The sequence below is a fragment of the Pipra filicauda genome, unplaced genomic scaffold, assembly GCF_003945595.2.
Source record: "Pipra filicauda isolate LSUMZ 115617 unplaced genomic scaffold, ASM394559v2 scaffold155_size1731166_pilon, whole genome shotgun sequence".
NCBI classification, from domain to species: domain Eukaryota; kingdom Metazoa; phylum Chordata; class Aves; order Passeriformes; family Pipridae; genus Pipra; species Pipra filicauda.
Genome location: NW_024104051.1, coordinates 1,188,305 through 1,202,374, shown reverse-complemented (window position 1 = coordinate 1,202,374; position 14,070 = coordinate 1,188,305). Strand labels below are relative to the sequence as shown.

Below are 14,070 nucleotides of genomic sequence, written 5' to 3'. Positions count from 1 at the left end.
ATTCCCTTCAAGAAATGCTTTCCCACAAGGCTGTATCTACCACCCCAGTGCTTTCAGTCAACAGTTATATGAAGCTGATATCGACACCATATGCTTTTGTTCATGTTACGTATTCAAATAAAAAGGTGTGGTTAAATTCTGATGTCCTTTTTGAGGGGAAGACTGGAGAAAACATCTGTCTCTTGATGGAAGCCATCTGGTATAACCAGACATGAAGTCAAGCATTTTAACATGGTGCGCTCCTTATAATTCTACTAGCTTAAGAGCATTACAGATTCTTCCCCTAATATTCTTATCACACACCATCTCGGGGATTTTCCTCTGCACCTACCTAGGATTGATTGGCACAATTATTTTGTAAAGCCTTGTCTCTGTGCAATCAAAGTAGCCAGAAACAATAATAATTATTATGTAGATTTCTGCTGTTACTCTCCCAACTGAGCTGTTCAACTGCACAATTACAGGTGCAGAGAAAATCACAAAGTAGTTCTTGTGGAAGGAGGGGCTGCCGAGGCTTCCTGAGGTCAGCAGTAGTGTAGAAGCTGCAGCACATCCTTGATTTGTTTCAGAGATAAGATTTAAGATGTTAGGACTGGTAAGGTGAGCTTTTCTCATTTCATCCCTTATTTCAGTCACTCCATTCTCACATGCATCAAACATGCCAGTGAGGGATCAAATATGCCAGGGGATCAAATATCCTTATCCATCCAAGGAGGACTGGTAGAACAGATATGATGTTGAAATATATAAAGGCTGTATGGTAGGCCAGCTTTCAAGAAAATGGCTGCACGACCTTAAATGTACGTCTTTGAGTGGGGGGGATTAGCAGGTAAAAGGAAAACAGAGTATCATCAGTTTGAAATATGCACAGAATAAACAAAACCACATCATTTTTGTGCCATGGTTCTGCTCTGCTGCCAAGGCTATCTTCTCCACTTACAATATAGGGGACATTCAGTACCAACAAAGTATGTTTAACTGAGCTAATCTTCAAACACAAGGCAAGATTACACTCAGGGAATCTGGATAAAACTGACAGTCTTTCCTGGTTTCCTTAAAGAGTTTATTCTCTATGGCAGAAATGAGAAAAAAAAAAAAAATTCCTGGTGCTCGTCCCTGGTGCTTCATGCTTTGCTAGGAGTGTCGCTAGTTATCCATGCACAAATGCTTTGCCCAGGGGTCAATACCAGGGCCAATACTGCTTAAATCTTCGTTAATGACCTTGGCCATGGGCCAGAGGGCACATTCAGCAAGTCTGCAGGTCATACCAAGCTGGGAGGAGAGGGTGACAGGCTAAATGGTTGTGCTGCCATCCAGAGGGACCTTGACACCCTGAAGAAATGGGCGGAGAGGAACCTCATGAAGTTCAAGAAAAGGAAATGCCAAGTCCAGCCTGTGAGGAGGAACAAACCCAGGCACCAGGACAGACTGAAGGCCAAGTGTCCAGAAAGCAGTTCTTCAGTAAAGGCCCTGGGAACTGCGATGGACACCAAGCTCCCCTTGAACCCACAAATGTAAACCTTGCAGCAAAGAAAACAACAGTATACCCATAGGCTTGCAGGAGATGCTCCTTCCGCTATACTCAGCACTAGTGATACCACATTGGGTGTGCTGGGTCAGGTACAAGAAAGGCATGGACATACTGGAACAACAGGAGCAAAGGGCCACAACACCATTACAATGCTTAGAGCATCTATCATATGAGAGAAAGAGCTAGGAGAAAAGAAGGCTCCAGAGGGATTTTATCAATGTGTGTAAACACCTGGTGGAAGTGGGGGAGGGTTGATAAAGACAACAGAGGCAGTCTCTTGTCAGCGGTGCCTTGTGAAAGGATGAGAGGCAACAAGCACAAACTGAAAGACACAGAATTGCAGTTAAACACAAGAAAAAGTTTTGATCATTGTAAGGTTCATTGAACACTGGCACAGTTGCTCTGAGAGTCTGTAGAGTCTCCACCTTTGGAGGCAGTCAAAACCCAGCTGGACACAGCCCCGAGCAATCTGCTAGTTGCCCCTGCTTTGAGCCGGGGGGGGGGGGGTAAGGACTAGATGATCTCCAGAGGTCCCTTCCCACCTCAGCAATTATTTCAGTCTTTCCTTGACTGTTATGACTACCGCTCTTGACGGAACCAGATTTTGCTAGACTTGGAAGTCTATGAAATTTTTAATGAAGTGACATTCCTGATGAATTCTGCTCTTTAAGGCTATCTCTTTTCCTTTGCACTCTTGAGGTAGACCTCAGCCAGCTGCCCCTGAGCAAAAAATTATCAATCCACCCCTCAAAAGAAAGAACCCTGGGTGTGAGGGAAATTTCATAAAGACATTGAGATGAGAGTTGAGGAGAAATGCTGTAAGTCAGGACTTCCTGATGGAGTGTGCCAGTGGTCTCGTCAGTGGTCACTGCTGGTGCAAACTTCAGTTTTCACATGCAAAACGAAACGATGTGGACATGTTTCTTCAGTGCTGATGATTTTTGTTTCAGATTAGGAAAGAACAAATAGAGCAACACAACATATGCAGTAGAGAAATACTACCAGTCTCCCCAGTGAGAACTGTGGAGCCTTGTAAAGGAAGGAATAGTATGCAAAAAGGGAAGTACTCACCTTTTATGAAATAGCTTTACTGCCTGCACATGACATAATTAAAAGAATATTAAAAATAATACACACTAGGGAACAATGTGTCATTGTGCCTGTGTACAAGGAGCTGATAAAAGAGGCATGGCAACTTTCACTTCAAAATTTCCCAAACTCTGGTTGTTGGTGATGGTGGCTGCCTCACAACCCAATCTCATCATGATGTTCATAGCAACGTCTTGCAGGCCCAATTCCCAACCAGTCCAGACTGTTCTTGTTTTAAGGTATCTCTACTAATGTTAGGAGGAAAAAACTCAGGAGAATCTGCAGTTTGGAAACTGCCTATAGACTGTGTGCTGTTAGGCTTCTCCCTGTTAAGGAAACTTCCCTGTTCAACCATCCAGGAGCCACTCTGGCAGTCACTCTCACACCATCTGAGCTGAGACCAAGGCCCCTTTGTAGCTACGTACCCCACATTCACACAGTCAGACCAGGTTTCCTTACCAGTTCAACTCAAGGTTTCCCATCACAGAGGCTCAGACATCTTGATCCTTAAAATAATTTCATCTTGGTGCAGTAACAAAATAATAGCTTGAGCTGATGTCTCCGAGGAGCGACCCTGAACAAAGGAACCCTTGGGCTTTTGTACTCTCACAGTCTAAGTGTAGGAAAGCCTGCGGGTTGTTGGCTCCTGCTGTGTCTCTGAGTGTCCAGTCCCCTGGATGGGCCACGGGTCCCTGGGCCCTTTGTTATGCCTCTTGCCCAGGGCTTGGGCTCCCACCACCCAGAGCCCAACCTGCAGCTTGAACTGCAGCTGCACACTGAACTACCAAATTACCAGCACTAAATGTATTCCTCAACATCCCTGTTAAAATCTTATCTGCTAGCAAGCAGTCACTCTGTGGGAAAGAACTCTTGTGGAAGTCCCTTGTGCCTGCTGCTCTGAGCTCCTAGGTCAAGACACATTAATTCCAGGAGCATCAACGAGGTAAAAAGATTTGGCGCACTTGCTAGTGCACTAGAGATGTGGAGGCAGCCATGTATTCCCATGGATGCTCAAAGCATCTTGTCCCTCTTTGGCAGGCTGCACAAGGCTTGGCACACTGCACGAGGTGTCCTTCCTTGGCATGTGGCTGAAGAAATAAATGTACCCTGCACTGTGGCTGCCATGGGCGGAAAGTGTGCCCTCGGCCTCTTTTGATGGAGACACAAGCATTGCCCTTAGGGTCACCTCTGACCTCGGCTCCAAAGAGCCCTGTGGAGAACAGCAGAGGTGTCTCCATTAGGCTGTGCCTGCGCAGGGGCACGCAGCTTGGACTTGTCTGCATCCAAGCTCCTCTCTGCTGGACACCCCTGCTCCTCCTCTTCCCTGCGCTGCCAGCGCACTGAGGTGCGACCACGGGCCAGAGTCCAGGGGAAGCAACTGTTCCACCAGGCAAGGGCACACTCTCTCTCCATCTGCCCTCTGACCCGGGGGAGACACGGAGGGCACACAGAGCTTCTGTGGGCTCTGCAGGGTCCGGGGCCTGAGGAAGTACCAGTGCAGAGCAGAGAGAGGTGATTGTCCTGCCACGCTCTGCACCAGTGTGGTCTCACCTCGAGTGCTGTGTGCAGTTTGGGGCATTACAATATAAAAAAGATATAAAGCTGTTAGAGAGCAGCCAAAGGAAGGCACTGAGGATGGTGAAGGGTCTGGAAGGGAAGCCGTATGAGGAGCGGCTGAGGTCACTTGATTTGTTCAGCCCGGAGGAGACTGAGGGGGGACCTCACAGCGGTCTTCAACATCCTCACAAGGAGAAGCAGAGGGGCAGACACTGATCTCTGGTTACCAGTGTCAGGACCCGAGGGAACAACCTGAAGCTGAGTCAAGGGAAGTTTAGGTTGGTGTGCTGGTTTTGATGGGGGTAGAGTTAATTTCCTTCATAGTGGCTGGTATGGGGCTGTGTTTTGGATTTGTGCTGAACACAGGGATGATAATATAGAGAAGTTTTTGTTATTGCTGAGCCGTCCTTACACACAGCCAAGGCCTTCTCTGCTTTCCATACTGCCATGCTGGTGAGGAATTGGGAGTGCATGGGAGGATGGGAGGAGACACAGCTGGGACAGGTAACCCAAACTGACCAAAGGGATATTCCACACCATAAGACATCATGCTCAGTAGATAAAGTAGGGGGAAGAAGGAAGGAGAGTTTTGGAGTGATGGCGTTTGTGCTCCCAAGTAACTGTCGTGTGATGGGGCCCTGCTTTCCTGGGGATGCCTGAACACCTGCCTGCCCAGGGGAGGCAGTGAATTCAATCTTTGGGTTTTTTCGCTTGTGTGTGCGGCTTTTGCTTAGCTTATTAAACTGTCTTTATCCCAAGACACGGTTTTCCTAGCTTTTACCTTTCTGGTTCTCTCCCCAGTCCTGCTGGTGAGGGAGTGAGCGAGCAGCTCCGTGTTGCTTGGCTGCTGGCTGGGGTTAAAACACGACAGCTGGATATTTGGAAAAGTTTCTTCACCCAGAGGATGGCTGGCCGCTGGAACAGGCTCCCCACGGAAGCAGTCACGGCACTAAGCCTGACAGAGTTCGAGAGGTGTTTAAACAACACTGTCGGGCACCCGGTGCGATTTTTTTCCGGGAATTCTCAAAAGCAGTTCGGGGCTGGGGGCGGGGGCCAGAGACGGGGCGGGGCCAGAGACGGGGCGGGGCCAGAAATGGGGCGGGGCCAGAGACGGGGCGGGGCCAGAGACGGGGCGGGTCCTGGCGCGCACCGCCTGCCGGGAGCTGTAGTCCCGCCCCCGCGGCCTCCCCGGCTGCGCCTGTGCCTTTAAACGCGGCCGGGCGCGAGGCGCCGCGCCTGCGCGCAGCCACCGTGACCCCGCAGCTCTCGGCGCCACCGGAGACTCCCGGGGCGCCCCGAACCCCCGGCGGCGGCAGCGACCGGTCCGGACCGGACGCAGCGCCGGCGCTCCCGACCCGCCCAGGGCGATGGAAGAGCGGGAGGAGCGCGGCGGCGGGCCCGGCGCGGAGGGCCCTGCGGCGGTGGCGGAGATCCGCGCTCCGGGCCCGCGGCCGCTGCGGCTGCTGGAGTGGAAGGTGTCGGTGGGCGCGGCGGTGCAGATCGGGTCGGTGCTGGCGCTTTGCGCGCCGCTGCCGCCGCCCGCCCCGCCGCCGTCCGCCGCCGGGAGCGGCCCCCCCGGGCGGGCGCAGCGCGGCGGCGCCGAGCGCAGGCTGCGGGCGGAGCGGCCCGGCGTGGTGCGGGAGCTCTGTGCGCGGCCCGGGCAGGTCATCGCGCCAGGGTGAGTGCGGGGCTGGGGCGGCACCCGCCGCGTTCGCGCCTCTCCTGAGGGGGCCGGGCCGGGCCCTGCTCACAAAGAGCCTTCCTGAGGAGCTCTGCGCAGGGAAGCAGCCGTGCGAGGAGGAGGAGGAAGCGGCCGGGGAGGGATCGTGCTGCAGTCCCGCGTTTCAGAGCGGAGCGCCTCGCTGTGGGCCCTGTCGCAGAGAGCTGCGCATCTCCCGGCTGTGTCGGGGGAAATCACAGAACGGGTCAGGTTGGAAGGCACCACAGTGAGCCATCTGGTCCAACCTCCCTGCTCCAGCAGGGTCATCCCAGAGCACATGGCACAGGATTGCATCCAGACGATTCTTGAGTATCTCCAGTGAGGGAGACTCCACACCCTCTCTGGGCAACCTGTTCCAGTGCTCGGTCACTCACACAGTAAAGAAATTCTTCCTCGTATTCGGGTGGAACTTCCTGTGCATCAATTTCTGCTTGTTGCCTCTTGTCCTAAAATACTTTTTTTTCTTTTTTAGTTTGGCAGTTCACTCTTAGGTTGGTGCAAAACTTAGATAGCAAATGTATTATTTCCTACTCGATAGCAGGAATTTTAATAGTGGTGCGAAAAGACATTTTAAAATTACTGAGTACCATACATCTAATAGCAGCAGCCTAAATGCTTTTAATACTGTAGGTGTCTTAATGTATAAGGCTTCACAAATATAAATGAGGTAGTGTAATTTGAACTCTGAGAAGAGCAAGGGATTAAATGAGACTTTTTTCCATAGTTTTGCAATGGGTTTGTCTTGATGTTGTTTGACTTTTAAATTCTTAATTGCCTAATAGATAGTGGGCCTCTTAAATTTCTAGATTAATTTGGGCTAATAATTTGCTACCCTGTGCTTCAAGCAGATTTTTTTTTTCCTCAGCAGGAACTAATGAAAAACTCTAGCAAGCTATTTTTTTTTATTGCAGTTCTCTTGATTTTTGGGTGGGTACAGCCAGGCCTAAACTTTCTTGATTGAAAGTCACTAGTATATGCAAAACATCTGTGTATGGGGGTACTCTCAAAGGTTAGGAAAAAACCAGTCTGATTCCTTTTTATATATTATATATATATAATTCCTTTTTAATATATATAATATATATTATATAATAAATATATAATAATTATATATTATATATTCCTTTTTATATAGCACATTTATAATATAATGTGCTACAGATGAGATACAAGCTGTGCTTTTCTTGCTACAGAGATCTCTCTTTCTGAGATAAGACTGTGGCTTTCCTTTTGTGCCACATCAGTGTTCTGCTATTGCATCTAGTGCAACGTGGACCATCTTTAATACCTGATCTAGAACAAAGGTACTGTGTCAGACTAAAACACATGTTAAGAATATAGACTAAAATTTTAAAACACCATGTGCATTGTGAAATTCATCTTGACAGTGCCGAGTAGAAGGGGAGATAACTTTATCTTGTCTTTTTGTTGTATTACCTAAGCATTTGGGAGGAAAAAACAAAATATAAAAATATTCTGTATGGTAAATATAATCAGTTTAAAGTAGTCTGGCTCTGATGTAGCCACACTGTAGGTTTAGCTTTTCTCAGTGTAAACTTCAGGACTTGAATGCATCAGTTTTTATACAGTGATCTTATTGGATTTGTCTGCTCTTGAGTCACTTGATTATAATTTGCAAGTCCTTGCTTTGAGACAACTAGAAAATGAATTGTGTTCTTTATTACTGTTGTTGTTGGCTTCTAAAACATTTTTATTGTATGCCACTAAAAGTTAGTATTTGATATTGAACATTGCTAGGCGTTACACGTCTGGAATTCCAACTTTTCGGTGTACATTCTGTGTTGCATGCTTTAGTGGTATTTACCATGTGAGTGCAAAAGAAAACTCAAGTGAAGAGACAGAATAAGCATAACCTAAGGGTAGTAGAACTGGTCAGCAGTTGAAGACTTAACTGCGTTTCTTTGGTCACTTAAAAGTGTTTTGGTTTTTGGTGGTTTTTTTTTTTGGGAGAACATTTAATCTCTTGCCTGTGGCTTCCCGTTTTGTGTAATAGAAATAATATTTCGTTACTTATCAGCACTATTTCAATATTTGTTCATGTTGTGCATTCTTGAAATACAGGTGTGATTTAAGTAGGTAACATAGCTGTCTCCAGAAAATACCAGGTTTTTTAATCCAGACTATTCAGGATGGTAGGTGCCATGCTACCTTCAGAAGAGTCAACTCTGTCAGTTTAGCCCCACATTCTCTATAACCCAAAAATATTTGCAAATATTTGTCCAATGCTGAAACACTGTAGGAAACCCTGTTTCTCTGTCATGTATTTTTCCCTCCCATCAGAAAGTGAAAATGTAAGTTCATCAGACCTCCTGATTTGAGAGTATACAGTGTGAGTGATCTGAGGTTTCTTCTATGTCAATTTGGTCATCATTATTTCTGAAAATGATGACATCTTTTAGCACAAGTCTCTCCCTATTAAGAAGACACATTTCCAACTTTTAGTTATTTTTCTTTTATATCAGGCATGAGATGAAATCTTTTGCTATGTGAAAGTAATTTTGCACAAATATAGCGCTTAATTTTCCTGTAGTTTGGTTACCCACTTTTTAGCATTGGCAGGCATGTAAACTGTCCACAGAGCAGAGGATGGAGAGGATGCCTGCCCAAGGCAGGCAGGAAGTGACTTTTGCTTATTTTAGCAGAGGTAGGCTTGCATCACACGTTAAACTGGGGCTTGAGAGAGGAGCATGTTTGACCTGTTAGGACAGATAGCAGGGATGACAGTAAGCAGTTAACGAAAGGCCTTTGATGTTAATGAAGCATAATTTCTATGCTTGGCAGGAGCAACAAATAAAATGTCTAAAATGCTGCACTGCTCTGTGTATTATTAGTGCCAGTTACCCATCAGTGTTAATCATTCTGAAGCTGCTACAGGTGTGTCAGGATTCTGGGTTGGGTCATCCTTAATGTTTTATGTGAATATTTATATAAGCATTTCTAATATAAAATGATGATCTGCTTTTGGGCCCTGCTGATGGGATAAGATTATCACAAGTCTCTAGTTTGGTTCACATTAGTAGAGTATTACAGAATATTTATTACCTGTACATTTTACCTGGATGTCTTTCTGTCTTATCACATAACTTTAATAATGAAAACTTGCATTACTCTACAAAGCATATGTAATAAAAATCTTGTTTAAACCTGTCTGGATTGTAGTGAAGCAAAACTTGTATTTTCTCTTTTTTGAGAAGATAACAGGGAAAAGGTGGGAATTTGTTCTCTAAAACTGTAGATTTTTGTGGTGTTGCTCAGTGGTTTTTTGTGTCAGAAACTTGATTATATGAAGAAAATATATCTTCCTCAGGTTGCCTGATATCGCAGCCTCAGGGCTTAGCTTACCACCCAAGATGAGGACACTTAACCCCAGACCCCAGTACCTTGCATCTTACAGTCTTCTAAGGGGAATAAAATGCTAATGAATTGCACTTTATTTTGAAGTGATGACACTTGTAACAAACTACAGGAAAAACAACTTGTTCTTTCAGTTAAACACAAACGTTTTCATAATATCTTGACAAATATTTAATGAGCTTATAAAAGTCTTGAAAAAACCTTATTGCCAAACACTGAGGACTGTTGAATAATACTTAACAATTCCAGCTCACTCTATCTCATGCTGAATTCCTTTGTATGCTTGGAGTCATCCCATTGTTATGTAGTAAGTTTTGGTATTCATTTTTCTGACCTGTTTACTGTCTCTCTTTTTTATGTTTTTCCCCCTTCCTTCCCACCATATAGTGTGATAGTAAGAAAGCCTACTTTTTAATGCTTCTCTCTGGTGTTTAATTGAATTGGATATTGAAAAAATGCAAATTCTAAATTAGGGAGTTTTGTCTTTCGTTACTTTCTCTTTCTCCTGTTCTAGTTCTCTGGCACCCAACAAATTGGGAGCTCACACTATAGCTCATTGCGCTGAACAGTAGAGGACAGAGTTACTTTTCTTTACATGACCACGTTTTCACAAAACTTGTAGGATCTTCTTTATCTAAGAGAATAAACTACTCAGTCAGGTTTGGTTGGAAACAGGCATCAGGCTTGGAAGTTACCAGTAGTGGGTTGTAGGAGCCTTGTGCCTGCAGTTTTTCTCGGTGTGGCTTCCTTAGACCGTGGTTTCCTGGTTGCTTCAGGCTAATACAAGAGTTGACTGGAAGGGATGCTCAAACTTCTGTGTACCATTAGCTTCCATTAAGTAGGGCGTTGGAAATCATGTAGCTAAAGATGGCTTGGTCTGTCATCCTTTTTTTCTCTCCATCCTTCCCACCCAACCTCCTGTGAAATCATCCATAGCAATCAATTCCCACATTTTGTTCAGTTCCTGCAACAGAAGTATGGTGTTGGGAAAGGGAGGGTAATTTGTCCTTTCAGCAGTAGCCTATGTATAGATCAGATCAAAGTGATTGTGTAAATGCCAGTAGGGTCGTTAGGGAAATAAATGACATGTTGGCACTGGGAAATAACATTATTGAGGTTGTACATGTCCAATGTGGCATTTTGTATGATACTCTGTAGTAACACTTGTTCAAACTAAGAGCAAAGGTTTTGGGGAGGGATTTTTTTCTTTAGTCATATGATGGGACTGAAACTATTTAGATTTAGGCTAACGGGGCTGGTGCTGGGTGATTCATGCAAAATATATCATTCATCAGAAACATTTTGATCCAGAAGAACATTTTTTACTTTGTGCGTTATTGTGTGAAAGGTGATAGTATGTCATGTATATTACTTCTTACAAACACATCAGTTTTTCTGAGTATGTCCTTTTTTAAGGAAAGAATTGGGATATCACGAGGCCACTATTACACCAGGAAAACAAAACCAAAACAATACTAAAATTGCTTTTCTGCAAGTGTTTTGAGAAAAACTGTAGATTAAGGCAGCGATTTAGACATTTAGAGTAGAACTGTTTGCATTGTTTGCTTGCTAGTTTAAAAATCACATCTAATATTTTGCATCATTCAACTGATGTGAAAGGCAAAGGATCTCAGTCCAAGCTTAGTGGAATGAACTATGAATTCCCGTTCACAGGAAGGAGGGGTGGCAGGTGATTCTAACCAGGGAAGGCATTGCTTGACAAGAAGGGAACTTCATTAATTTTACAGCTGTTTATTATACTTACCCTTTATAAGCTGAACAGCCTTCTAAAATGTGCTTAGCTTTTGGAGTGTGTGTTTGGATTCTGGGCTCACTTGATGCTGTTGATGTCACGTGGCTGTTGCCAAATGTGGAGCTACTGCTTCCTTGGTTTGAACCCTTGCTGTGTAACTTATAGTCTTGTTCATAATTGCTTTTAAAGGTGTTAAGGGCTGTTAAATTTTCCTATGTAAGTGTATTCATTTGGCTTAACAGCAAGTCCCAGAGGAAAACATGCAGAATGTAGTGTTGAGATAAAAGCTTGCCACAATATCCAAAAAGGGAAAGGTGGGGAGGAAACTGTTAAGACTTGAGGATTCTGCATCCTGCAGTAAGTCTCTTTCTGTTTTATTTGTTGTTTGGAAGTAACAGACCGTGATTGTTTAAGTGTTTGATTTTTAGTGGGGCAGCTAATGAAATGGTTGGAGAAGGTATAATGTTCTCTGTTAATAGATGCAGCTTTCTAAGGCAGAGGGGAGAGATCACAAGATCCTTCCAGATTTCTTATGCAGAGAGAGAAGTAAAACACATGTTAACAGCTTTGCTGCCAGCTGTGTGTGTGAAGTGGTCTCTTTCTCAGTCACCTTTCTCTGCTTTGGTGTCCAGGCTGTTTTGCTGTTCCTGTGTAGCTGTTTCTCTACATGTGGGCCTAAGGGTGCAGGAGGCAAACCAGATTTGTTCAGGTAATTACAGGTGATCTTGACTCTGAGTAGGAGGAATGCAGTGGTAAGCTGGTCTGAGATAAGGGGAAATTATGTACCTTTACCTGAACGAGAGATGTATACCTGGGGGTGGGAAGGTGTTAGAGGTGGGATTAGGTTGCTAGACTGTCACCTGGATTTGCAGCAGTTCATCTGTGAATAACATTCTGTAGTAATGTTGTAAAAACTAAAACGTGGTTTGAGAAAACTGCAGGTTCAGGTTGATTATTGTGCTCTCAATTAAAAGGGTATACAGCTACCACTCTTCAACTGTTTGAATAAATGCCACTTAGGTTGGCAGGTTTCATCACATATGTACCTATTTGCTATGTGTAGATTTGGGTGACTTTTATCCTGCTGTCAGATGGATGTTCCTCAACTCTAAGGCAGAGTTTTGTGGCAAGTATTTGGGAACTGCTGTCTGACTACAAACACTGCAGTCAGAGAGAGGTGGCAATAGAAATGCAAATGCATAAAACAGTAATGTCAGTAGCTGACAATAATAAGGGGGGGAGTGGACTGCAGACTGGTTATTGCTTTAGTGAATTGTTGAGATATGATAGCCTATTTTCATCTATTATTTTAAGAAGTACTGCTTAATACTAAAGAAACAAGAATTAAGAGCCTGCATCATTCATTCTGTATGAACTTCATTGTTTTGAGGGGGTTTTATATAAAAGTATATAAAACTATATTCTTACCCTCACCTGTTTAAGATTCTCTCAAATAATAATACTTCTGGCTTAAAATGTTCTAAATAAAATTGAAAAACCCATTGTAAATCATATTTGAAAAATTTACTAGATTTTATATGAGTACTGCAAACCCATTTGCCTTTTTTTTATACCTTTTTATTGTTAACTTTTAACAGTGGCTTTTTGTAACATGCAGGAAACTGTCCACAGATGTGTGCATGGAAGGTGAGAAGGTTACCTCCTTGCTTGTAGCGCAAATTCTTCTCCAGAAATAAATGGAAATACTTAAAGCCTTGCACATTTGCAAATGGAAATAGACTTACTTCAAGCTCAAGATGTTTTTTGGATTATAAATAAAATCCAGAAACTCTGGGCCTAAGTTTCTCTTGGCATTCATGACCTAAGTCTAAGCTTGAACAGATATCTTGCCTGAAAAGTAGAAGAAAAAATTTCACAACACTTTAACTCATAATTGTGAATAGTCTGTGTTTAACAGGGGGGGGGGAAAAATCTCAAGACCCATGATTTCCACCTTAGCTTTGGAGAATTGAGATGACGCGTTGAAGTGTGAATTATGTTTTCTGTGAGCTACTGCTCGCAGCAGTTTTTCTGTAGTTGTCTTTACCCTCATGTCTGCATCATTCTAGGATAGGGCATGGGTATTGTTTGGGGGTTTTTTTAATTTATTTTTATTTAAAGGGCTGGCTTTTTGGGTGAGGCTTTTGGGGCTCATGCATATTTGAAATACAGCCTTCTCTGCTTGTCCTCGAGTCAAGTGGCTTCTGTAGTGAACTGCTGAGACATGTTTCTTCCAACATCTTGAGGAGGCTGTATGAACAAGGACCATGTGTCCTTGTGATCCTTGGTATTTTTAATCAATTATTCAAGGACTCTCTGCTTCCTTCCAGATATTAATGAGGGTTAAATAAATATACATCCAGTGGTTAAATACTCTTACATGGTATATCAAGGTGATTAAGGCTTTGAAAAAATCCTTGCTACAAAACTGGAGTCCTGTGTGTTATAGAGGCTGTGGTTTCATGCAGATTGGTCTCGAGGGCTCTTAGGAGTGGTTCTAAATGCTGCAATCACACACCGCAACATATTGTTCCAGTGGAAGCTAACAAAAATGTCGGTGTTTCAGAAACTGGAGTACATTAAACTGTAGAAGCAGGCTTTAAGTTGAATCTAACTTCATCTGACAGCTAAAAGATTGTGTACTCTTATTTGTTCTAGATCAGTTGGTTCATTCAATAAGGGTTGGTATTAATAATCATTGGTCTGAAGATGTGTTCATTTGGTATTTCTACCTCTTGACAGTTGATCTGAGATACCCATGAGCATGCTGTAGAACCAGGGCAGGGACTTTTGTCTCATTTTGCTGCATTAGTGCAGTTTTACATCTAATGCTAATTGCAAGGGTACATGGCATCAGATTGAGAACACCAGCTTTAAGTGATCACAGTGACAACTTGGGCTATGTGTCTCTTGCGGTATTTGATGTGGGTCCTTATCCCAAACTGATCTGAGGAAACTCAGCAATCTCTTGGCTGCTGGCAGACTCACATGAGATACAAGTGAATACAGAGCAGTAGCTTCATCTCGTAAGTTTTGCACTGTATT

The 14,070-nt window shown here is 44.0% G+C and overlaps 1 protein-coding gene across 1 annotated transcript in view; it reads left to right on the top strand.

Annotated features, from left to right (window-relative positions):
* Positions 1–5,449: 5,449 nt before the first annotated feature.
* CTDP1 (CTD phosphatase subunit 1) overlaps positions 5,450–14,070 on the top strand; it is a 101,074-nt gene continuing 92,453 nt past the window's right edge. Inside the window, exon 1 of the mRNA XM_027721513.2 lies at positions 5,450–5,855. Coding sequence (XP_027577314.2) covers positions 5,545–5,855 — 311 coding nt within the window. The 5' untranslated portion in view covers positions 5,450–5,544. The remainder of the gene's footprint in view (positions 5,856–14,070) is intronic.